Consider the following 27,433-nt stretch of genomic DNA (forward strand, 5'->3'; position numbering starts at 1 on the left):
ATAAGTCTCATTCTTACCCCAGAGTTCCCCGGCCTGACATAGGAGGACTTGGTGGTTTTTGTGTAGGTGGATTTGTTCTTGACAAGGTGCCAGTTCTTGCAGGCTGGTTATTTCCATGCTGAAATGAGGGGACACAGGATTTTATTTTTATACTTAAACACTTCTACTATTGAGAGTTATTTTTTAAATGTAAGAATAGGAAGTGAGGGTTCCCAGACAGCTATTGAACAGCAGGTTTTATCTGCACACTAGAGAAGACAACAGGAAAAGGAAACAAACCCTAAACGTAAGTTTCATATTGTTTTTTAACTGTCATTTTACAGCTGAAGTACATCTGAAAATTAAGCAGATGACAAGTTCACACAAAAGTCTTCCCCTTTTCCCTCTTTAAATTACTATTACATTCCATTTGTGTGTCAGTTCCACTGCGAATATTTTAAATAAAAAATTTAAACTGGCTACAAAAAACTGTCAGTCTTCATCCAAAATTTCTCACTCAATTTAGCTCGGCTATTTGACTAGCACAGTCAAACATATTGTCTGGGAAACCTCCTATAAAAAATGTAAGTCAATAGGATCAAGGCATCTACCAAATCAAAGCAAAGCACTACATGTGTTAGAGAAATTAATGTATTTAAGTACAAATGCAAATGTCAATATATCTCTGATATATTAACACATCCAGGCTAAATGTTGCAAATCTGCACTGAAGTAGAGCTTATTTAACCTAAATAACCTATGAAAAGCAGAGAGAAGTATAGGAGAGTACTAGCTTTCAGTTTTAATGGCTCTGCAGCCTCAACTATCAATACAATGAGACACTGTGGGTCAAATGAGAAATGATTCTTCTTACCTTGGCTTTTAGCCACTTAACGTTGGCAAAAAAAGGGGGGAAAAGCAGAAATTAATGGCAGATCTATCACAACTGATAGGACAAATTATTATTATTACTACTATTATTTTTTACAGCAATTCATTTCCCTAACAACAACTTACATTGCATCCCAGGTATGCTGTTAAAGATCTCATGAGCTCATAAGCAGTCACAGGACAAACATCACAATTAATAGGCATCTCCAAAGGAAACACTTAAACTTACATTTATTATCCTTGTGGCCAGCAAAAGGCACATATGCCTCTTACCAGCCTTAAGTTTTTAACACCAGTTTAAAGTGTCTGGTTGACATTAATCCAAGACCAGGAGTATTTTATAATGTATCAAAACCATACATTCTCTATACAATCTCTATCACAAATTACAGAATGTATTAAACCATCAGTACTTTGGGAATAGAACCCAGAATGGAGAAGTCCTACCTGCTGCACTGAATGGTAAAAAGAATGAAGGGAATTCTCAGACTGGATATGCAGCAGAGCCTTTCACTAGTCTAGGTTGCTGCCTGAAATCCAACCCAAGTCAGTAATGCAGCAGTGCCAGCTCTTATGATTTTATTGCCAGCATCAAAATAATTAGTATTTGTCTTGAAGTGCCGACTTCTGGAGTCAGATGATCATGTGACCTCAGCTTTCATTTAAAAAAGTAGTACATTTCTAGCCCTCATGGTTGCAAAGGAAAGCATAAAATGTGACTTTAGGATAACCTGAACACTGAAAAATCAGGAAAAAAACAAAATGTATTTTTTTTTTTAAATTAATGATTGGGGGTGTGGACACCTGACTCAATTTTTGAGTGGATGGGGGAAGCAATACTATAGTGGTAAAAAGTCATTACCTTTTGTTGGCTGTTTGGAAGCAGTTTGGCATTTTCTGACCAATCCCTAAACAAAAGTTGTCCACATAATGAGAAATCTAACATCCTTGTTAGCAGTTTCAGCAGTAGTCAAGATATAGGAAGTGGCACTAGAGCGGGTCTCTCCAGCTCTAAGTCTGGACTGAATTTTATTGGCAAGAGGCAGACTAATGCTGTTTGCGCTACTGTCGTCTCCGATATATCTATTCTATGGATGAATACAGAAGTTCAGTCTCCAAGACTGTCAGACTGGTATCATCCCTGAGCACTATATTTTTCAAGACAGCTACTAGTCTCCTGGAAAACAAATTTTAGCAATTCATCTGCTTGTGTCTCCCATCTACTAGGTTTCTTCCCTTTTTAATTTTTCCAGTTGCTAAGGACAATGGCGTAAAACAAGGAATTCTGTTAAGAGATCAAGAAGTGAAACTATTAGTCCTCTGAAAGGTATAGATCCTAACCTTCCAGCTGAAGACTTAGAGAAAGCAAGGCATTTTAGCTCAGAACTCCTCCCAGGTCTCTCTAACACCTAACCCTTCCTTTTATCTCAGTCCCACCCCCAGTCTCCCAACATAGTCTCATTCATCCATGTTTCTTAGATCATTTAGTTCTTTTGGTCAGGACGATCTACAAATAAATGAATCTTCCCCTGCACCACTTTGTTCCATCATACTCCGCCACCTCATAGAATATCAGAGTTGGAAGGGACCTCAGGAGATCATCTAGTCCAGCCCCTGCTCAAAGCAGGACCAATCCCCAATTTCTGCCCCAGATCCCTAAATGGCCCCCTCAAGGATTGAACTCACAACCCTGGGTTTAGCAGGCCAATGCTCAAACCACTGAGCTATCCCTCTCCCACCTCTGGAGAGTGGATGCAAACATCTAGCAGTGATTCAGGGAGCTGCATTTTATTTCAAACATTCCACTAAAAACTGTAGCCACATTTCTAATATAGGAATAAAATCCAACTCTTGAGTTTTATTCCCAATTCTGAACCATATAGAAGCTTTGTGATTTTTAGTACAACTAACTAATTGGGAGACAGCTTTATAATTTTCTCGTATTATTATTTATATTACTGTAGCACCTAGGATCCTTAGTCATGGACAGGACCCCACTGTCCGAGGCACTGTACCCATTTCTCATATGTCACACGCATGGATCCCTTCCCTACTTTTCAGGTGGAGTAGCTGGATCAATTTTGGATCATCACATAATATGGTAATGGTACTAAAGAAGAGTCACAAGCAGCCAGGAGGTACGTTGAGGCATAACGAACAGGCTCTCTCACATCGCTTCTCACAGGGCCCCTGAAAACTCAGGGATGAGCCGAGAAAAAAAAAAGATATGGGTAACAACCCAGAGGGTTCTCTTTCTGACTCCTACATATGATCTGCATTCTGGAATTGAGGATTTTTATTCCCAGTTCTGCCACTAACTTTTGGGACTTTAAGCAAATCACACTTTGTGTCTTAGTTTCCTTATGAGTAAAATGGAGGATAATACTCAGTTCTTGCCTCACAGGCTATTCTGAGACCCAAAGAGGCAATGTCAGGTCAATATAGGCTCTAAAACAAATATTCTACAAAAGTAAACATCAGTAGAAAGATTCCATAATATTTTGTTATTTTAATGGAACTTTATTTTTAGATTAGTAATATGCTATATATTGTTTGCAATCCAGTAGTTACAGATTCCCGTTAATGCCAGGTAACCAGAAAGTGAAATGTAAGCAGATGTAGATGATGAACAAAAGGGATAGTACTTCTGTTGTCCAAGTGAACAAAAATCCAGTTGGCTTTTTTAGATTTTCCCTTTTTATTACTCTAAGCTGTTATTAGCAGCACAAGAAAGAAAATTTGTTTTTGAATTATGTTCCACTTTTAGCCTGATACTGTCTGAAATGTTTGTAAAACGTAAAATAAATGTTTGGCTTGAGATCCTCAGATGAAGGGTTCTCTATTAGGGGAACTTATTACATTATGTTTATTTTTTAAAATCTCAGTATCACTGACTCCAAGCATTCAAAATCATGCGTCAGGCTCCAAAGTTCAAGAGTTTGGCTTACAAAACAATAGGTTTTTTTAAATGGGGGGTGGGGGGGTTAGGGGTTCTTTACCTTCTAGTTTTGTCTTTCAGGATTCATGCTTCCAAGGTTTTCTCGGCAACCATGAACTTTTTCTAGAAACTTACTTAAAAAAATCTAAAGCTGAGATTCTCACTTAAAATTAATTTAGCTGGTGCTTTAAGAAAAACACCAAATATTATGAGCCTTATGATAAAATTATCAACATTGGCAACACTTGTGTGTCCTTTACCCTACAGCACTCTGTATTGTTTGACAGTGACCCTCTGAATGATAACATGGTAGCAATGCAATTGGCAAAATGACACTTGACGTGTCAGTGTCTGACACTAACCAATCCCAGGAACAAGGAGAACTCAGATTCTCAGGCTCAGAATCATTGACTGCTTGTAGAAGTGCCTATTTACATCTTTTTAATAACTACAAAAATAGTTAATGCCCAGCTGGATCCAACATAAAAGGCTTTTCCCTACAGGGAAGAAAAACATCAGGTGCACAAACATCTTTTCCTCATAGTCTTGTCTTTTGTTCTTGGTTTTATAGGGTAGATATAAACATGAGGAATATAAAAGTGACTAAGCTGGTACATGGCAAGCATTCACAGATGTTGAAAATCAAACCCTCTTCTCATAGTTAAATACTATGGGATTTGGAGCCTACATCTCCGTTTAAAATTTTCCTTCCCCTATCCCCTATATCTTTCTTGGGTCCATGACCGATTAATCAATCTTCACCTTGTCCCAAGTGCCCCATATCTAGGAGATTTTAAAATTCTTCCAAAGTCTCCACTTAAGGTGTTCAGTCTTCCTGTACTTTTAAAAAAAAAATTAAAAGTTTCATACAATAAACTCAATCAATTGTAACTACTGGACATTTCATTTCATGAGTGATAAACACACTTTTATCTACATTTAACAAAAATAGTTTCCATTTCTGCTTTAACCATCATTTTACAATCAAATGGACTGAGACACCCTGATAGTGGCAATTCTACCTGCCTTTCGTTCTTCACACAGAATATTTTAAAATTCTAGCAGGGCTGCTAGACAAGTATAATTCTTTCCAGCAATATTCTTTTTTTAAGCCCAGGATTTTCTGTATGGATAACAGCATTTGACCTATTTTTTCCTTCATAAAACAAAAGGAAGAGACTGGAAGAATGGTTAAATTAGCTTGTGTCTACATTTTTTTTAAGTTACCAAGCCAGAGTCTTTGTGCATTAAAGCAGCATTTCATATTGTGATAGGTTCTGATTTACATGGGGTTGAGGAGAGAATGACTTCAGTTGTGCCCCCTTGCCCTCATCCCCAAAGGATGGTCGCTGAGTGACTATTTAGTATCTAACAGACTGACAAAATCTGCTTGTGTACACATTATTTCTTGCGGCCATTTACACACAGAATGTTTGTTCAGTGAAAAGGGAAGAGAGCCATGTTAAGTCTAATCACAAATGGAACAGTTTTAAAAAATCCACTGCCCATGTACGATGCGTCAAAACCAAACTTATGCTAACCCTGGGCCCGCTGTTCCCATCCCAGAAAAAATCCTACAACTGGAACAGAATAGTTAGCACTGCCCCCTCCAAAGGAAGGGGTTTGAGCATTGTGAAGTAGAGATATGGAAAGAGCCTGAAAAACTCTCAGACCCACAAGCCAATAAGAGTATAACTGGGTAGATCCTGGGCCATTTTAGGGGTGGCCTGTCCCTGTGCGCTGACTGTGGACTCTGGTTCCCTAAGGATCTGGGCTGCCACTGACTAACTCCCTACAATGGTAGTGTAGCCTTTTGGTACACAGAAACTGTGGAGGGCAGTTTATACTACTAGAAGCATCATCAACTCCACAGCGATTTCCCCAACAGGAGGGAAATATACTGTGGAGAACAGCTGCTGCCTATCTTCTCCCTCCCCCATCAGCAGAGCATCAACCACACAATAGCTGCTGATCTCATGGGCACAGAGGGAGGAATACACAGCAGAGTCCTTCCTCATGCGCCTCCATACATGTTCCTGCTTTTGCTTCTTTCCTTCTGCATGATGATCCACTCCCTATTCCCAGGGTAAGACTCAAAAAGTGTGGTCCAGCTCTGTTGAGAAACTTTTGTCCCATTAGGGAAGGGCACACATAGGAACAAATGCTTTGGGAGAGAGGAGTATTTGAGTAGTTATAGTGAGCTGTAGCTCACAAAAGCTCATGCTCAAATAAATTGGTTAGTCTCTAAGGTGCCACAAGTACTCCTTTTCTTTTTGCGAGTACCAGCTTTGTTTCTTTTATTCTAATTGAATAAATGAGAGTCAATTTGAATTTACGTTTATCAGACAAAAACAGTTCTGGTATTGCCCATTGCTATATACTTTTGAAATAATTTTAAAGGCATTTAAATATATTTAATATTATTCTCACACAGACATTATAAATCAGAACTGTACAGGGTATGGTTCCACATTTATTCTGGTGGCCTTTCCCTCATGTTTTTCTTACCACCTCCCCCATTTTGTCCCTTCCTCCACCAAAACAAAATGAAGTCACACATACAGGGATAACGTAGCCCCTATTAAAGGATGTTGTTGCACTGTTTGAACATTAGTTTATAATTATGTTGTTTGTAAATATTATGCCCCATTTTATTGAGGACAAAGATAATGTATGAACAGGACAAAGTACACAGCTGGTCAATCTGCGGGTGAGCTGGGATTAGAACTACAATTTCCGGTTTTGTCAGGAAACCAGGCTACCTCCAAGGCCCTAGACAGTTTCCATCAATACTTTAACTTGGGTGAATCTGTGGTCAAGAGCATAGGGTTGGCAGCAATAAAGTCTGATATCTTCTTTATCCACATATTGGGTATGCTGAAGAATTTGCAGTGCAACTTTCTCCATTCCTGCCACTAACCATGTCAGCCCCAATTTGACAGAGCCACCCTGGTTAGGTTTGAGACATAGCTTGAGCTCCCAACACAGAGCCTTTCTAGTTTTCAAAAGTAAATAAATAATTAACAATGTCAAATATCAATGGCCAACTCCCGCTGACTGGGAACTGATCTGAGGCTGTCAATTCAATTTCAAATAGGAATCTGAACTGGGACCCAGAAGTGGAAAGTATTTTGCACTGAGCCATCTAAGAACGAAGGCAGAACAAGCAACCTCCTTTACAGCTACAGTCAGTACCACATCCTACGAGACAGCGTGACATACCAGTTAGGTGTGTATGATTAATAGCCATCTCTCTGGGTGACGTACATACAGCTACTGGGTTGAGGTCTATGTTTATGGAGTGGAAGGCTGTGGACGCCATTTCCAGTAGCAGGTGTGTAAGGTTTACCTTGCAATTATGGTATTTGCATAATGAATCCATGTGGTAGAGACAAGGGCATCATCTTTTCACATAGCCATTGTCGCATCACCTATAGCAGAGCTGATAGTATGGCAGTAGGGCAATCACACAGTGAAGAAACAAAAAGTAAGATATCGTCAACTACAAATCAAGGCCACTAAACTTCAGGTTTCCAGTAAAGTCAATTTTCTATAATGAGGTTCATTAGTTGGCAGATGGCAAAAGCTACCATTGAAACTTGTATAGAATTGCAAAGAGCCTTTTAGAAAAAAGGCATTTGCCCAGTTAACAGAAGATCATCAGTTCCAAAGGACAGGCTCTTTTTTTCCCCCTAACTAAAGGGGAACACATTACTAAAATAGACATGCCAAAATAAAAAAGTGTACAAATTGGAGAAAGCTGATATTACTATGTAACAGCACTGGGGTCTATTAATCAAACATTTACTTTATGAGGCTCCAGGACACACACCTCTCAGTAATCCAGCAGCTGCAGTGGCCAATTGATTAGTCTATTTTATGGTTTTCTAGATAGACTATCACTCTAGTATCTAAACGGTGAGCCGACAGCTGGCATTGGAAACATGGATTCTGACACTTCTCCATGGACTCGAGCTACCTTCTCTCACAAGCAAGGGGCCTAAATGAAAAGTGACCAACTTCTATGAGGACAAATGGATTCCTTTGCATGGTTGCTCTTATGTTCCAACTCTGTACGTTTCATCTGCTTTGCATCGTACCAATATAAAGCAGCCCTAAGCCCAGTGGATCTGGCTCACAGGGTACGTCTACGTTGAAATTGGACACCAATGGCTGGCCTGTGCCAACTCTCAGGGCTCAGGTTCAGGGCCTGTTAAATTGTAGTGTAGATGTTCAGACTTAGGTTGCAGCCCAAGCTCTTGGACCCTCCCACCTTACAGGGTCCTACAACCCGGGCTCCAGCCCAAGCCTGAAGCCTACATGGCAATCCAACAGCCCTTAGCCAGAGCCCTGCGAACCCGAGTCAGCTGGCATGGGTCAGCTCGCAGGTTTTTAATTGCAGTGTAGACATCCCCTCAGAGCTTCTCTGCTGTGTAGTGAGATCCTCAAGCACTTCAGAGCCCCCAACAGCTCCTGTGCCAGGAGGCTGTTGACAGCTGTCACAGGTTAAAGCAGCCTTCTACACTGTGCTTAATCGCTGCTAAGCAACCTCAGGATCACTGAAATGCCAAGGACACCTTGGCACCTCCTCATTTCCCTCCATCTGTGATGACTGCGTCTCTGCCATAAACAAGGATCTAGTCCTTAGAGCTGAGCACTACAGAAAGGCACTTCAAGATTGATGCAGCTGCTTTCCTGACTAGCACACTCAAATCCTTATTTGGATACATGGTCCTGAATAAAAGCTTTTTAAGGTACGTCAGGGAAAGACTACCATTAACTGAATGTACTATCATGTCAGCTAAGGAAAAATAAAGCCTGCTATTACCAGACAAGCAAAGACTCCCAGATGACAAAAGGTACCATGTTGATTAGTCTTACCTAACTCTCCTGTGGCTATCTGTTGTACCCAAAAAAGTTGAGTTTGGTCAAGGCACTTATATACATGGAGGAAGATTTCCAAATGAAAAGCAAAGTGCCAACTCCAACTGATTTTTTCAATGGGCGGAGGGGGCGCCCTTCGTGCCTTTAAAAAACCTCTCCCTAATGAAATCTCCAGCCATCAAGTTTGCCCTTGACCTAAAGTCTAGTTTAAATTAAAAAAATTTTAAAAAGAAAAAAAAGGAAAAGGAAAAAAGGTGGGAGTGTAGGAGAAGAAAGGGATAAAAAGGGCTTTTGCAGCACTTTTTTAAACTAAGGAATGTTTTTAATAATAAGTCAGTCACGTCCCTTTTTCTGACGAGTCATTAGTGCAATTGCATTGTTATGAAATATCTATTATCAGAATCCTGAGCCATTGTTTCCTGGTTTGTGGTTACTTCAGGCAGTCACAAGTTTATAGCAGAAATTGCTCAAGACCTCAACATAAAAATCTCACTTTGTGCCTATGATGCTTCTGGGTATGTTTTTATCAACCCCTCACGGCAGCACCACACACTAAGTATTTTAACTGCAACTAAAATTCCTGCCGCATTCAGTTCAAATAAGTCTTCAATATTTATATAGATTCTCACCTTTACTCCATGGCCAACATCATCCAGCACGGTATAGTCAATAGGTTTTCGAATGTACCTTACAGGACGCTCCATGTTGGCTGGCGCTATAATTTTATGAGTTCTTGATGTGTTCTTATTGGTTGTCAAAATACCTATCTCTCTGCGAGCCACTTTCTCTTTATGGATGTCCACAGTCTAAATTTAAAACAGAAAAGGATGTTTTATTTAAAAACGTGCTGAAACATTCAAGTCAAACTCAAACAAACAATCTGAATTATCAAATTAATAGCACTTAAAACAAACTACTTTATTACACCTCACTAAAATAAGGAAAAAAGTTTGCAAAAAAATGTAGAGTAATAAACAAGATCCTTGCTCTAAAAATAAAATAATTATACTCAGTGAAACAACAATGCAGTTCCAAGTAAGAATAGTAGTAATAAAGTGATCTATTTACAAATATTTGATTTTCAAACACACTTTACAGATATTACTGGATTAACAATCCTCAACACCCTCATAATTTACATTAGTGATCAATTATTCTATTTTTACAGATTAGAAACTAAGACAAAGATTAAGTGACTTGCCCCAAGCCACAGAGGATAATGTCAGACCAGGTCAGTGGCTCACAGGCCCATAAATAAACTGTTACAGAAGGGTGAGGGCCAATTTTATATCAAAATCACCAACACTGAAAGGATAAAATTCTACTGAGCCTTGGAAATACTCTCAAGCCACCCACTTACTACACCAGAAAGACTGTTTCCTTGCCTCTAACATTTTAGCTTCCTTCTGTGCCTGCTCCAAATTTTGTCTTTACCAAAGAAAATGGATCCAAAGCTTAATACTGTTTATTTTATACCTTAAATAGGGCATCGATCTCTACTCAGAATGGAGATTTGGTTTGGTGGATCCAATCCCTGGAATTAACTTCTAAGGGGGAAAAAGGGTTACACCTGTACTGTGCTCCACCAATTTAGAGGGCAAGGACCAAAGAAGCAGAGGCCGTACAGACTAGGGGACCCTGATCCTACAATTTGAAGGAGCAAACTAATTTTGATGCATAAAACAAGCCTCTCTGCACATAAATTGGGCATTGTTTAACTCCTAGCTGAGGGAACCAAATTAAAAGGCCAAGGATATAGAGCAACAATCAGAACCCAGGAGAGCGAGAGTGAGTGAAAGAGAGCATGATGATCCTTTGCTGTTTCCAGAGACTGATCCAGACATCTGCCCCAATCAAAACCAGTATTGTCCTGCATACACTTTGTTTAGTAAGAGAAACAAGCACCCAGATGAATCATAGAATTAGTTTGTATTCAAACACAATATTTCACCATCTAATCATGCCCAACACGTAAGTACCCAGGAGGTCAACAGCTCCTAAGAAAACATGGGTACATTTATACTGCAAAACAAAAAACACACCTCCCCCACAGCAGTGTGTCAGAGCCTAGGTCCCTTCACTCAGGATTGTGCTACAGGGCTAAAAATAGCAGCGTAGACATTCCTGCTTGGGCTCGGAAACCCTCCCCCCACTGCCAGGTTTCAGAGCACACAGACTTTTTTATTAATTATTATTATTAATATTGCAGACTTACCTTAACTCTTTGCTGACTAGGCATACAGAGGTGATTTTCAAATGCTTGCAGTAGAACAGATTTAGTCAACTGTATTATAGTAAAAAGAAAAGGAGTACTTGTGACACCTTGGAGACTAACAAATTTATTAGAGCATAAGGTGCCACAAGTACTCCTTTTCTTTTTGTGAATTCAGACTAACACGGCTGCTACTCTGAAACCTGTATTATAGTATGTACTTTTAAATCATCTTGAGCTCTTTGGAGTTAAAGTAGAAGGAATCAAAAACCTTTCACAGCAGTTTCTATACCCTATTAAAAATCGCAAACTAGGACACAAGGTAAGTGGAGGAGGAACTTAAAAGCAGCAAAATCTAGCTGGCTGTTTTCACAGCCTCAGATTGAACAACAGATGGTTTGCAACATTCTGTGACATTCTTTTACTTTAGAAAACACGGAAAATTGAATTTGAAGACATTGGTTGAGATTTTCAAAGCAAAGCAATGCAGGAGATTTAGCCACATATCTTCCAATTAAACTCAAACAGAAGATGTGGCTACATCCCCTGCACTGCATGTAAAATATTGAGTGAGATGTTTACACTCTGACATAAATCCTCAATAGTCACCAAGTCTAAGTTAAGGCAACATTCTGAGCTAGGCACTTTAGACTTATGCAGGCCTTACCTATTAAAATCAGCTACAGCACCCACACACATGCTCTAGCAGCCAATTTTACAAGATGAAAGGCAAAGAGCAGCAGCTCAATAAGGCTAGGTCTTCTCGAGAAATGCTATAGCTGCACAAAACTGTAGCGTAGACACTCACTACAATAGGAGGAGTGCTCCCGCCGCTGTAGTTAATCCACCTCCAGGTCTGTGATGCTAGAAGACCAGGTGCCAGCTCATGCCAAGGCCCCTAGGCCTCACTGAACCCTGACAAATGCATAGCTGGAAAGTAGCCTGGCTCACCTATGTGTTAGCATTGTTGGGAAAAGCCTACCAACAGTAAAGTGATGTGGTACATAATAAATATGGAGAAGCCAACTCATCTACTGCTAAATGCAGACCAGTGATTTGTAAAATTGGACATCACTAGCATTAGAATAAAGCAACAGAGAATTAGAGCTGTACTGTAAGCAACACAGACACACAAGTTGAAAGCATACCAGTGATATAATGGTAGCTTATTGCTTAGTCACAGGCAATGTCTTCACTACAAGAAAAGCTGGACTCATTTTGTTTTGTTTTACAGCAGGATAACTGTGCATAGCTATCCTATGGTAAAATCCCAATGGAGACAAGGTAGCATCATATCACGAGATAGCTAGGCGACATCAACACTGTACCCACACCAGTGGTTAGCCTCACCTAGTCTACCTTGCAGTAATATTACAAAAAGAAAAGGAGTACTTGGGGCACCTTAGAGACTAACCAATTTGAGCATAAGCTTTCGTGAGCTGCAGCTCACTTCATCGGATGCTGTAGCTCACAAAAGCTTATGCTCAAATAAATTGGTTAGTCTCTAAGGTGCCACAAGTACTCCTTTTCTTTTTGCGAATACAGACTAACACGGCTGTTACTCTGAAACCAGTAATATTACAATGACTCATCTCCACTTGGGTTTTGCAGCAGGATAGCTAATGTGCATTAGTTATCCAGCAGTAACACTTTAAGCAGTGAAGACAAAACCTCAGAAAGTAAAATGGTAAAGAACATAATTGGCTTAATGCCAACGAACATCAGGAAACTGTCAACAAAGCTTTAAGTAGTTTTAAAAAGGTCAGTGGATAGTTGCCCCTTTAATATCTGGCTATGTTAGACTGTCACATTCTTCCAGGCTATCACATACTTGATATGAAGCTGAAGTTTAAGAGATTATTTCTCAGAAGTGGGGTAGATGCCAGTCCCAGTATAATAATAATACAATCAGCCTATTTTTTTTCCCCCTTGTACTGCAGAACGTAAAGCATGGACAGAGCTGTAAAATATTCACAGACCAACCCCGCCCAAGGTAATGGAGAACGACGAATGAAAATGTAGTGTCTTTGTATAAATCATCCTAGAAAGTGACCATTACTTTTAAGCTTGAAGTGTTTTAAGCTAAAGATGCCTGCATTTAAGGCTCCAACCACCACCTTAATTCCGCCCCAATGTATCCATGTCCACCCCCTATGCTTGTGAGCCTACACCAATTGCTACAAGGAAGAACATTTAATACAGAGAAGACGACTTAACGGAGATGTACTTGCTGGTGTACAGCAAGTAAAATTACCCCTAGCAAATAAACTCATGAACGTGCATGCTGGTATATTTAAACTGACCTTAATGTTGGGTTGATGAAAAGAAAGTGAAGCTACATAGAATACCAGATTTGTACTAAGTAACTGCCTTTTAGGTGTCTATGTGCTAAGTGAACTGGAACTCCTGACTCGCTATGCAGAGTAGCTAACTCACAGGCTTCCTACCCTCAATATTAATGCAAAATTAGAGAATAAAGGAGTGCCCTCAACCTGAGGGAAAAGAGAGGAGGAAAGAGCGCCTCATATTGCTCAACAGAAACCTTTCCAGGAGTTTTTACATGCTCTGAAAAGGGTGTCCTGGCCAGTCCTCAACGGTAAGAATGGTGGCTGCAATGTGAACCCTAGTAAGGCATGAAGGAGGGAAAGAAAAAGTGAATGAGGGGGGCTGAAGGAGAAAGCAAAATCAATGAATCCTCAGGACTCTAGCAGGAAGAAGGGTTTTCAATTACCACCTGTGCACTATCCATTCCTGGGGAAGAGGGGAGGAAAATAACTCAAGTTACATAAACCCATGAGAGCACATTTACAAAAACATAGGTGTTTGATCAAACACATTCTCTAAGAGTGTTCTCTCTCTACAGAGAGGAAATTGCCCTAAACACCACCACCACCACAAAAAAGATAAAATAGATACATTAAACTGAAAAAAAACCCCTAAAATAGTGCTGCTGCTGTTTGTGTAATTTTATTTTGACAGCTTCTTGAGTCACTTCACACAGCAATTCCCAGACCTTTAGCATGATATTCACATCACAGACTTGCTCTTTTAAGACAAATGTCTTTGCAGCTGTAAGAGCTACATAGAAGTAACATTACATTTGGGCCCTTGATTCATACAGACATGGAAATTCAGGGCTAAAACTCCATGCTGATACTTCAGCTATACCTCAAAAACACAACTATTTCAGAGAAAAAGAGTGGATGAAGGAGAGAGAAAACAGAAGGGGGAGTGGGTGGGGGGACGGGGAGAAGAGAAGAAGCCAGGATTCTAGAGTCTTTTTGGCTTTTGTGAGTAAGTCAGAGAGAGAGACACCCTTTAAAAATATATTTTTTATATATCAGTTTGTGGCCAAATAAGAGTTTGGGATGGGTTTGAATTATTAAAAGCACAATTATATTAATGTTCGTACAGAGCTTTGGATCGTTAAAGCACTACTTACATGCTAAGCATTGTTCTGCAGGTATGAGAATTACTAGATCAGAATGGACTGTGTGTGAACAGATGTTTAGGCACAAGGGGAAGTTCCTAGGAGTTACAGAGGAAAAAAAAGTGTTGCCTCTTGTGTAACAGATTTCTAACCTTTTCCCCCTCTTCAGTGTGTCTGGAGTGACTAAATCATACTTAATGGATTGGTCACTTGTGGAATTTTTATACCCGTTTTCCACATCAAAGTTGGTGTTTTATTCCCTGAACAATTCCAACATTTTAAAAGTCACAGGAATAGATAAACGCTAGTGTTGTAAACGGATACGGTAGCACTATTCTAAGCTGAAGCCTCACAGTACGCTGCACAAACTATAGAACAGGTTACAAACAACACGGCACTGCTGTGGCAGTACAGCACACAGGAAAACCCTGAGGAGGGTAGGTCATAAATCACAGGGACCTTACCAAGAGACCACCACAACTGCTATTATAAAGCTCCACTATTAAGGCTAGTACAAGGCTTTAAAATATTGTTATTGATCTGAAGGAAAGAGCACAGAAATAGAAGTCAAGAACTTCTGATTCTGACTCTGGCCAGACCACTGACTCATTGTGTAGCCTTATGAAAAGTCATTTCGTGGAGAAGTCTCAGCTACCCCATGTAAAAGGGAGATAGCACACTTTCCAATCTATTTCAAAGGGGAGTCGAGGGGATGAATTAGTTAATGCATGTACAATGTTTTGAATAAAAACAACAAGGAGTCTGAAAGCTTATGCCCAAATAAATCTGTTAGATTTTAAGGTGCCACCGGACTCCTTGTTGTTTGTGGATACAGACTAACACAGCTACCCCGATACTAGACACATATTTTGAATTTGTACAGATCTATGTATGTGCACAGTATTACTGAGATGCATTCTGCTTTCAATCTGAACAGCTGAGATCCTTGTTAGTAAAGTCATTCAGTATATGGGGGGGGGGGCAAGAGAGGAATGGGCATTTTATTCATTTTATATTTGAGGGTGGGGTGAGAAATTCTCCTCAAATAAAGTTGTTTTACTGCTCAAGTAGAGAAACAGGAAGTATTTGAACAAAAAAACCCCAATTTTCTAAACCAAGTTGTTTGGAACATAGTTTGACAACACCAGATCAGAACATTGGTCCATCAAATCTGATATCCTGTTCCCATAGTCTCCTGTACCTGATGCTGCAGAGAAATGGGAGAGGGAAATGAATCCCAGATTGAATTTAGGTGTGCAAGGCAGCACATGGAGGACTGAGTGGAATTCCTTCCTGTCCCACTAGGAAGATCAACTTGAGCCTGGAACACAGGTGGGCGAGCTATGGCCCGCGGGCCACATCCGACCCGCGGGACCGTCCTGCCCAGTCCCTGAGCTCCTAGCCTGGGAAGCTAGTCCCCAGCCCTTCCCCTGCTGTCCCCCCCTCCCCCGCAGCAACGCCGCCGCACAGGCAGCTCTCTGGGCAGCGGGCCTGCGTGCTCATGCAGGGCAGCATGTCTGGCTCCGGCGCAGCTCCCAGACATGCTGCTCTTAGAGGCATAGTAAGGGGGCAGGGGGTTGGCAGTGGTTGGGGGGGAGGGGCCAGGGAACAGGGGGCGGTTGGATAGGGCATAGGTTCTTGAGGGAGGGTGCCAGTCAGGGGATAGGGGTCCAGAAATGGGAGTGGGCGGATAGGGGGCAGGGGCCAGCCTGTTTGGGGAGGCACAGCCTTCCCTACCTGGCCCTCCATACAGTTTCATACCTTGATGTGGCCCTTGGGCCAAAAAGTTTGCCCAGCCCTGGCCTAGAAGTAAAGGGCTTTGACTACCCTCATTGTCATTGTTAATGTACAATAAACGGTCAAACATTATCCAGACTCCTCTTTTAAAACTGATCCACTGTTTTTATTTCAATTGCTCATGGCAGTGAAACACATGAGTAACTAATATTTTGCATTATAAATTAGTGGTTCTAAGCTCACTGCCCACCAATTTCAACGTGTTCCCTTGGTCCAGAGGCAAAGGGGCAGGGATTCAAGTAGAGGCAAACAACCAGCTTTCACTATACCCTTCACTCTTAAATACCCTCACAATCCCTATTTCCAAGCTAAATAATCCTAGCTGTTTGCAATCTCTTCTGCATAACTCCCACCATAACACCAGAGAATCACACATATTAGCCAGAGGCTGATAACACCATTCTCTGTCTCCCAAACTTTTGTACCAGAGAGGTTCAGGGTGAATAACCTGGTGAGACCACCAGCTTCCAATCCTCAGCTACTGGAATATGCTACTACCCTCCAGTCTTCTGCAAGGCCAAGAGGAAGTCTGTTATTCTTCTCTCCTCAACCCCTGGCTACTGCTGCTAGGAAGAATTATATTCTCTACCCTTCTCCCCAGTCTCCATTTTTTGATATTCTCCTTTCCAGTGATTAGCTTGAGTTTCCACTGCTTCCCATAGACTTCTTTCACTCTGGAGAAAGCTAACGCTTGGATTTCACTGCCAGGGCCGGCTCAAGGATTTTTGCCACCCCAAGCAAAAAATTTTTTGGCTGCCCCCGCTTTTTTTTTTTTCATGCCCCCCTACCCCCAGCTCCGCCCCAACTCCCAACCCCTTTCCCAAATCCCCAGCCCCGCCTCCTCCCCCGGGCACAGAATCATAGAATATCAGGGTTGGAAGGGACCTCGGGAGGTCATCTAGTCCAACCCCCTGCTCAAAGCAGGACCAATCCCCAATTAAATCATCCCAGCCAGGGCTTTGTCAAGCCTGACCTTAAAAACTTCTAAGGAAGGAGATTCTACCACCTCCCTAGTTAATGCATTCCAGTGTTTCACCACCCTCCTAGTGAAGAAGTTTTTCCTAATATCCAACCTAAACCTCCCCCACTGCAACTTGAGACCATTACTCCTTGTCCTGTTCTCTTCTACCACTGAGAATAGTCTAGAACCATCCTCTCTGGAACCACCTCTCAGGTAGTTGAAAGCAGCTATCAAATCCCCCCTCATTCTTCTCTTCTGCAGACTAAACAATCCCAGTTCCCTCAGCCTCTCCTCATAAGTCATGTGTTCTAGACCTCTAATCATTTTTGTTGCCCTTCGCTGGACTCTCTCCAATTTATCCACATCCTTCTTGTAGTGTGGGGCCCAAAACTGGACACAGTACTCCAGATGAGGCCTCACCAATGTCGAATAGAGGGGAACGATCACGTCCCTCGATCTGCTGGCAATGCCCCTACTTATACATCCCAAAATGCCATTGGCCTTCTTGGCAACAAGGGCACACTGCTGACTCATATCCAGCTTCTCGTCCACTGTCACCCCAGGTCCTTTTCCGCAGAACTGCTGCCTAGCCATTCGGTCCCTAGTCTGTAGCGGTGCATTGGGTTGTTCCGTCGTAAGTGCAGGACCCTGCACTTATCCTTATTTAACCTCATCAGATTTCTTTTGGCCCAATCCTCCAATTTGTCTAGGTCCCTCTGTATCCTATCCCTGCCCTCCAGCGTATCTACCACTCCTCCTAGTTTAGTATCATCCGCAAAGCAGGACCAATCCCCAATTTTTGCCCCAGATCCCTAAATGGCCCCCTCAAGGATTGAACTCACAACCCCAGGTTTAACAGGCCAGTGCTTAAACCACTGAGCTATTCCCCCCCCAATTAACTCCCCAATGCATGCTGCATTCCCCCCCCGCATTGCTTCCTGCAGCTTCCCCCCCACCCCCACAACTACCCACCCTCGCTCACCTCCGCTCCACCTACTGCCCCAACACAACGCCGCTCCACTTCTCCCCTCTCTGGCGAGGGAGAGGCAGCGCGTTCAGGGGAGCAGGTGGAGTGGAGGTGAGCGAGGGTGGGGGGAGCGCAGGAAGTAACGGTGGGAGGGTCCCCAGAGGAACCGCTCCCCATCCCAGCTCACCTCCACTCCACCACCGCCACCTCCCCTGAGCGCACTGCTGCTCAGCTTCTCCTCCCTCCCTCCCAGTCTTGCTGCGCAAGCCTGGGAGGGAGGGGGGAGAAGCGGAGTGGCGGCGGTGCGCTCAGGGGAGCAGGTGGAGGTGGAGCGGAGGCGAGCTGGGGTGGCGGGTGCACATTTCTAGGGGCGGCCTGGCCGGCACCGGAATGCCGCCCCTAGAAATGTCCCGCCCCAAGCACCTGCTTGTTTTGCTGGTGCCTAGAGCCGGCCCCGTTCACTGCTGCACACAGAGTCCCATGCAGCAGCAGTGAAATATAGCCTCATTAGCTCCACTATGGTTTTGTTTGGTAAATATATAGGCAACGGCAGAAGCACAGCAGTTGCCCATCTGCAGGCTTAGGACAGACACTGTTGCAGTGTTTTCTTCCTAAGTCTGCAGATAGGCACCTTCACAACAATAAATGGAGAGAAACACAATTGTTAAAATAGATCCTAAACATTAATGAATTTCTGCAAACCTTCCCCCCTCAAATCACAGAAATTCACAGAGGCAAGTAATTGAATATATTATATTTTCAAACCCTCTGTCGTATATGTATTGCTAGAGACCAGAGCTGTTTGTATCTACTAAAAAGGCAGCATACCTTCTCATAACCTTTGAAGTCAAGTGGTTCTGAAGTGCTTCATAAAAACAATGAGTTCCATATTTACATAATGGCAGTTGTATTTGCTTCAGTAATCACAGGCTCTAAAACCAGCAGCTCACACGCTTCCCTATTCACTGGGTTTGAGATTTTGAAAGCCAACCTGGGGATCTGGCCACACAGTTGCCACTGAAACAACCAGGAATAGGAAAGTGTGCTTATGTGAAAAATTCCTTTCTTGGAGCAATAAGAGCCACAGAACCATTACAACTGGTACTTCAGCCTGCTTGCAGGTTGGGGGCAGAACCAAACTTCCCAGTGACAGGCAGCAAGCAGAAAAATGACCACCTTTTGAAATTATCTCCAGTTGAGACAAATTGTATGGCCAGGATAATTCAATTCTACTTTTCTAAATTAGAAATCTGTTAAAGACACTTGGAGGAAAACGCACAAGTTCTATTGCAGAGGATATGGATTTCCTCCTAATGAAACAAACCCAAATCTTTGGAGGTCAGTTTCCATTTCTATTCTCAATGATCCACTTATCCACTGTGAAGACCGTAGTCCTTGACAAAAGTAAATTTTCAAGTGAGCACAAATATGTTTTCCCAATTCTACATTGTGCTATGGTTCACAGATCTGTTACAATGGGATTTTCACAGCAGTTGCCTCCAGGGTGGAAACCAGGCTCATCCTTTAAATATGAATGCCCAAAATGAGGTGTATATATATCCTCCATTCTCCCCTGGGCACTACAACATGGAGAAGACCTCTGCCAAGAAAATGGCATTACCTAAATATTTGATAATCAATATGTAGATTTGGTGAATTTTTTATATTGTTGACCATGTGTCTGCCTCAGACAGGAGGCATAACTTCCCTCCCTTTAACTGTCAGTGCTCCTAAGGACTGGGACTTTCATGAGTAACCAAATAAGAATATTTCTTCAATTTATTTTGGTGAATGAATGCTATGATTATTTGTCTGAATTCAATGTACAATAGTGGGTCCCAGAGAAAGCTCCCAGCTTTGAAAAAACCAAACTCCTCTGACTGGGGATGGTAGCCATTAGGAGGTCTACTTTAGCAGATAGGAAGAATAAGAACACCTCCCGCAGGGGATCAAAACTGGACAGTGCTGTAAGCAGCAGAATGGGGTTCCAAGGTTGGGCTCTATGACCTTGTGCAGCAACAATACACATTGTTTCCCTAAAGGAAGCATTTAATATTGGGATTTGTACAAACCTTTGGTTGAATATGCTGATAATGTTATACAGTAACTCCTCACTTAACGTTGTAGTTATGTTCCTGAAAAATGCAACTAAGCGAAACTATGTCAAGCTAATCCAATTTCCCGATAAGAATTAATGTAAACAGGGGGGTTAGGTTCCAGGGAATTTTTTTTTTGGCCAGACAAAAGGCATTATACACATTTTAAACAAGCAATTTAATACAGGTATAAGTTTTAAAACAATTGTAAAGAAACAATTTAACACTACAATCATTGTTGAGTACAAAGCTTGGTTGAGGTGGTGGAGTCAGAGAGTGGAAGATGGTGGATTGTCCGGCTGCTCCTCTTGCTGAACTTTCTGAACTCGAAAAAACAAACCTAGAGATTGTTTTTCCTCCCCCCCCACCCAGTAAATTTCTTTATAGGAAGTCATTAGATGACCAATTCCCCTAATCACTTTGCAGCTGCATTCCGTCAGGATCGTCACCACTCAGGATTTGCAAGCCAGCCTTAACCCGCCTCTTCTCTCCCCCCGCCACCTCCGCCCCCAGACCCTGTGGATCAGTGCCTTTCCCCTACTCCCCCGGCCTCCTGCCCACGCAATCAGCTGGTTTGCAGCATTCAGGAGGCAGGGGAAGGAGGGGGAGCGGGAGCCTGCACACCTTGTCCTCACTCCTCCTCCTCCCTCCTGAATGCTGCAAACCAGCTGATTGCCACAGGCAGGGGGAAGGTGCTGATCCTTGGGGTCTGCCAATGGGCAGGAGGCGCTGGGGGGGGGGTGAGTAGGGGAGCTGATATGGGGGCTGTCAACTGTGGACAAAACAGGCAGCCAAACGACCTTACAGGGGAGCATTACACAACTTTAGACTGAGCATGTTCGGTAATGGAGCAGGGATGTAAGATCAAAACAACGTTAAGCGAGAGTACGTTAAGTGGAGAGTTACTGTACAGCAGAAACTTGAAAATTTTGGTCAAACACTCCCAATGAGGCTCTCCTGGAGGAAATTCAAGGCTATGTTTCACTTGTTCAATATGTTACGATGGACTTTGCACCAGCCCATGTAATATGTTCTACTGGATGACTTTTTAGGGTCCATGAGAGTGAAAATTACTTCCTCTTAGTCTATGTCTACACTAGAAACAATACAGTGGCAGAGGCGCACTGCCACAGCTGCGTGGTTGTAGCGCAGTATTGTAGATGTGTACTACCGTAACTGAAGGGGCCTTCCATCACTAGTAAATCCACCTTTCCAAGAGGCAGTAGCTAGGTTGACAGAAGAAATTTTTATCATCCTAGCTGTGTCTACACGGAGGCTTAAGTCAGCTCAGCAACATTACACAGGATGGGAAACTTCCACAACCCTGAGCAATGTAGTTAAGCTGGTCTAACTTTGTAGTGTGGAACAGCCCTTAGTATCCATTTTGAACCTGGGCGGTCCAGGATGGAGGACCTGTTTTCGCAACAGCCACCTTCCTCAGAGACGCACATATCCCAAGGTCCAATGTTAGGCTAATCCGATCCAAGAGCCACAGTCTGCTCAGCCAGAAAGGCATAAATAGCATCACTGTCACTCTCTCTTCCTATCTTCTGTAAGATTCTGTGTCCAAAATGAAGTTTGGAATTTCCCTTGGAAAAGCTCTGCAAGCAGAGAAGCCTGTCTGAGTTGCCTGCCACTGCAGAGGTAGATAGGACTGGAAAAAACTTCAGAGGTGTTTGGGTACTGCTTTACTGACAGATCTGGTCCTGCCCCCCAAGTTGCAAGCAGGTCAGGGTACCCATTGAAATAAATCTGGTGACTGTGGCAGGATGAAGAATGGGGTGGCTAACTCCCATACTTGGCTTTGGAAAAAAAGTCTCTGTTTAGAGACAGAAGACAATTTTACTGAGAAAACCAGCATTCTCCTGGATAGAAAGATTACCCTATAACCTTATCCTCAAAAAGAGGGCCATGTTCAAGAGGTCTGACTTCCATTTAGACAGTCACTGGAGTCCACTCTGTTAAAGGGAGGGTATACCTTTAAGAAGATGCAACCTATAAATCGCTGAATCACAGGAGAGGGAAAGTTCTAGTAACAAGCAGAGTAACTTTTGAAAAAACAAAAAATGCTCCTTCTCCCTTTTGACATTTTAAACTATTTTAAAAACATGGGAAGATGTGTCGCTGTTTACTTTGTTAAACATACTCAAAAGAATTTAGCAACAGTAAATGTTTGCATTATACATGTCCTACCATAGTTGCACATGGCAATTAAAGCAAAGTTAGTCAGACTGTCTTTAGGGAGCTTAATTTCTGGTAGCTTAAAACAAAAACGCACAGCTGAAGTACATCCCTCACACACATCCCTCCCACAGTACAGACAAGTCACAGCGTGAGAAAAATCTCTCAAGAGACAGTCTAGTTAGTCTCATTTCCTGAAGTCCTGGTAAGTACAGACCCCTTAAGGTAAAAGGCTAGAGCAATGGTTCTTAACCTTTACCGCAGCCTGCACCCCTTTGATTCCCAAAATATGTTCTCACAACCCTTATCAAAAATCATTAAAGTAGGCCAGTTCTTTAAACCTAGATATATTTTGTTTGTATATTACAGTAATTGTTACAAAAATATATCATGTTAATACACAGGATTGATGAAACAAAGTTCTTACATGCCTGTGCTTAATTTGTGTTTTCAATGATTTACCTTCTAAAATACTGGCATGTCTCGCACCCCCAGAACGGGCATCTCGCACCCCCAGGGGGTGCAGGCACCCCAGGTTAAGAACCACTGGACTAGAGCAATCAGATACACGTCTCACTTAATTTGTAATAAAAGTCACACATTCTCCTACCTTTAGGTAGGACTTACAGTCAAGAGGCTTTGACAGATTAACATGATGAACCAAAGTCATCAGTATGTAGTAGACTGTGCAATGTCAGCATAAAACGTATAACCCTCACCTGTTAAGAGGGGAATGTTCAACATTTCTTACACTACACATTCCCAAAAGTAGAACATTGTCCTACCAGAGTTTCAATTAGCAGATCCTATTTGTCTTTTTAAATTAACCACATTTAATGATCTTAAAATATTGATAAAGCATTTTGCTAAATTCATCCAATTTTGTCCAATCCCTCCCCCCTTTAAAAAAAAAGTCTTAATTACTTTTAATGGCTCATCTCTGAGCTTCACAAGCACCGTCTGTGAAGGCTAATGGTTAAATTTTAGTCTCCATTTTACAAGTGGCCACTCACAGTTAAAATCTTTGTGGTGTATATGCACAGATGCACAGCAACAGATTTTTCAATCTTTTCAATGATGCCCACCTACTTAAGGGAGGTTAGATTGGAGCCTGATGCACACAGCAGCAGCTAACTATGATCTTGAAGCTCTGAAGCAAGATACATTCTCTTTATTTGTAAATTTTTTCCTTGGTATCAGAAAAAAGTGCAGGGAAATTCACTCTGCCACTTCATTAGTTGCCTCTCAAATGGGTTTTTTTCTAAGTAAGCCTCAAACAGAATAGAACAATTAATTAGATGAATTATAATAGTCTCCAACATGACTGTGGTATGTCCTACTTGGCATATCATATCAGTATTAAGTTACTTTGACAAATTTTTCCCAAAGCAGCCTTAAATACTGGAAATTTGTCTTCTATGGCAGCCAGAAAATGTGTTTTAAAGAGTAAGAGGAATAATACTGGCAAACCTTTAAATTAAAGAAAATCCTGCTTTTAGATATGTTGAAAAACTTCATTAAAAACATAAGTTACAAAGATATGCCTGAAGCCTTATTTGCCAGAAAATGTAAAAAGGTTAGTGGTAAACCTATTATAATTATGAAACTAGAGACTTTTCTCTAAGCTGAAGAACAGACATCACTGAAAACTGAAGATAAAAAGGGCCAAATTTTCAAACAAAATCTGTGAAACTATATACACCTCCATATGCACATGTAAATGCAGGGTTGGGGCAGACAATCTGAAAATCTAGATCCTACTCTGTTAAAGCTAGCAAGGTCAATAGCAGGTTCTTGTTCAATGTAGTCTCAACTCAAATTTTGCTCCCCGCCCCCCCAGTAGGCATGGGCGTTCCAATCCCAATATACACAAACAAAAACCAGACACTAATCTGAAGACAGTCTTAAAAGTTCATCCTCCTCTAAACAAACTGCTCCTTTCACTAGCGTACCAGGGTCATGTGCAGACGGTGGGTGGGGGAGTCTTATGTTCAGCATAGGATCATTTCCCGAGTCTCAAATTTCAAAATTCCCATCGAGGAAAATCCTACTAAATTTAGACTCTTCTGGACAAATGGAACAGGAGCCAAGATGGAACACTCCCAAAGGGAGGCTGATGCAGAGACAGAATGGAGAGGTTGAATTGTAGGACCAAACTGAGGAAGGAGGCTGGGCCAGTTGTCTAACAGAACTTCAGATCATGCTTGATCAGTCACCCCCTGTGCCAGCTGGGTGATGTGGCGGTTGTACACCTTCCCCTTTATACTAAACAGGGAGGGGAACAAGTCTGGTGACCATCTCAGGGCCCACTTGTGAAAGGCATGGCTCTCACTGGACTTCAATAGAAGCTGAAGGCACTCAGCTCCCCACCTGGTAGCTTTTAGTGCATTGCAGGACTGCACTGTAACAATCAACAGCATTGGCAGGTTCTGGAAGGAGTCACATCAAGCGCTCATCCACTGGAGGGCATGTCACTGCAACATGAAGCCTATGAGAGGGGTCTTTTGGGTGGGGTGGGGGAGGCAAGGAGAGGAAGAAAAGGGGAAGGATAAAAAATAAAATGGGTTGTGATCGGAAGACAGATTCTTAATAGTATTTTTCCATTAAAAAATGAATGTCAGCTGCACCTTATTGTGCCACTTAGGTTGCCTCTGCTTGACGACTCATTTAAAAAATTTTCTCAGCTCCTGTAAAGGAAGTGAGAGACATGGACCCTTTGCAAAGGGTCTCTTCAAACTCCTGTCACCTCAGACTTTAGGAACTCATCACACCAAACACATCTTGCAGGACATTTATCCACAAAGAGTAACATGTAAAGTATCTACAGAAAACAATCGTGAGATGTGTGTTTGGATAATATTTAAGGAATAACTTATTTGAAAGTATGATTTATGGACTTGGGAGTAAAAGTAAAGATCAAATCACCAGGATGTCTCAGTAACAGCCCATTTGAGCAAGAGGAAGTTGTCATCCCATCCTGTCTGGCCAGTGATACAAGTTTCAATCGTTTAACCCTACACAATACTAAGACTTTGAATGGGAAACTATCATGCACAATATAGAATCAAAGCCACTTAACAGTAAAAAAAGAAAATTTCAGTAGGACAGAGCTTCGCCCTAGCTGTGAATAGAAACAAAAAAGACTTATCAGTTTACAGTGTGGAAAAGGACACTCTGTAGCCATTCACTGAGAATGTGGGGAAGGAAATTGTTAATAAAGGGTAAACCCAGGTTCATGTTTTATAATTGTTTTTATTGCAACCACTTGTTTCTACCTCTCATTTCTAGTCAAATCTTTATTCTTTCTTAAATAAACCTACTTGTATTTTACCCTAAGTGCTCACAAGTGCTGTGCGGTTTACAGGAGCAATGGTTGGATACCTTTAGGTGCAGAGGATCTGGAAAGTCTGTGAGTAGTCAGTGTCAGGGGCTGAGTATCACTGGGGAACAATGCAAGGGAACTCAGGGATTGGGGTACACCTATTGTTAACCTGTAAGGTGAAGGGAGGGCTGGCATAGCCCAGAGGAGAGTGCCTGAGTGGCTGAAAGGCTGGTAGTGCCAAGGAGCTGACCTCCAGCTGACCTCCAGCTACCATACCAGCTACCTGTCTCTCTCTGGAGACAGGAGGTAACAGGATAACTCTCAGTCTCGGATACCCTGAGAAGAAATTTTAGTAAGTCTATGTAGATCTGTAGTGCAGAAGAAAAAAAAAATAGCTAAGGCAACTAGAATACCAAGGACAAAGCCATAATCCTCTCTCCTCCCTGCCCGCTATGTTCCTGCACTGGTGGAATGCCAGAAGAGCTTTGCTAAACTTCATTTTAGTATCAGGACTTGAAACTGAACTTGAAACATCTGGAATATGAAGGCCTGAAAGTGCTGTAGACAGCTGGTTTTCTTGAAAACAAACAAAACAATGTCTGTGAAGATGTCAGCCTGCAGAGAGGAAGAAGTGGGATGGTTTGTGTCTGATGCACAAGAAAGGCAGATGGTAGCTCTGAGCTCTATTCCTGACTGCATGAGGCTTAAGTGACTTGCCTAAAATCACAACAACTTTGGCTTATTTTTCAGTGACAAAGTTATCTACTGGTGGTAGCCATAACAGACAATTTTCAGGTACGCTCAAGCATTTTTAGTACCGCATCACAAATGTGCTTTGAGCAGATTTAGATAACACACTGGGAAAGATATGATACGATACAGCTTCCATGATCGTTACCAATGATGGAAATGCACCAGAGGCGAATTATGGATCGAGTTTTCCTAGCTTAGGTAAGCCTATTGCTCATTTTCACCATTCATAAAGCAGATATAAAATTTAAGAAGCTCCTTAATAGAAGTACAAGATTTACCTCATTAATGCTTGCACAACACTTCGCAATCCTCTGATGGAAGATATAGAAATGCAATGTATTAGTTTTGGCAAGCAATTAACTTCTTTGGTATAAAAGGTTTTCATGTTTTCTAGTTCAGCGTGAGTGTAAGCAGCTAATAAAAAGCCTAATAATGTAAATTTCATCATGTGCATGCAGGAAAGAGCTGGTAGAGAGATGGTTTGTGATTGTCTACCTACCTTCTAACACATACCACTTTCCACCAACAGACGAATGTGGGAGAGTCTGTCATACAGCCTCTTTCTGGGCTACTGCAAATCCCACAGCACCTTTAACTTTTCAATCACTACTGAAAATTCAGCCATGGCTTGAACAGCAACATTACACAACCATTTAAGACAGGAAGTGTTGATCACCATCATATCAGACTGTAACCATAAAGGAAATGTAATCAAGCACAATAATTTACAAGGAGCAGATTTGGTGTTTTGCTGTACCAATCCATCATTCCAGTTAGAGTTTTATGCTGTATGGAGGCTGCCCATGCTAACTATTTTATTCTTTGTTTTACCCCTACCCCTCACTGAAAACAAGGTTTGATAAATGTTTGTTAGGAGGAAAAACTTCATCCAGTGAGACTGGGTGGATATTCTGATTAACAGTTTTGTTTAAATGGGGTTCTTTGGGGAATTTGTATAACTGGTATTTACTGATAATGTAGTTTTGATTTGTGGTTGTTACTCCATATAAAATATTAACAGA

The 27,433-nt window shown here is 41.8% G+C and overlaps 1 protein-coding gene across 9 annotated transcripts in view; it reads right to left on the minus strand.

The window, feature by feature from the left end:
• Positions 1-27,433, minus strand: part of ABI1 (abl interactor 1) — a 119,004-nt gene that overhangs the window by 23,267 nt on the left and 68,304 nt on the right. For 5 of the 9 annotated variants that reach the window (XM_077808238.1, XM_077808236.1, XM_077808242.1 and 2 more), the window contains exons 3-5: positions 9,322-9,498; positions 854-868; positions 18-118 (exon numbers count right to left, since the gene is read on the minus strand). In XM_077808238.1, the coding sequence (XP_077664364.1) occupies positions 18-118; positions 854-868; positions 9,322-9,498 (293 nt within the window). The remainder of the gene's footprint in view (positions 1-17; positions 119-853; positions 869-9,321; positions 9,499-27,433) is intronic. The other 4 variants (XM_077808239.1, XM_077808237.1, XM_077808243.1 and 1 more) reach the window with 1 other exon arrangement.

Source organism: Eretmochelys imbricata, chromosome 2, assembly GCF_965152235.1.
Source record: "Eretmochelys imbricata isolate rEreImb1 chromosome 2, rEreImb1.hap1, whole genome shotgun sequence".
In the NCBI taxonomy this organism is placed as follows: Eukaryota; Metazoa; Chordata; order Testudines; family Cheloniidae; genus Eretmochelys; species Eretmochelys imbricata.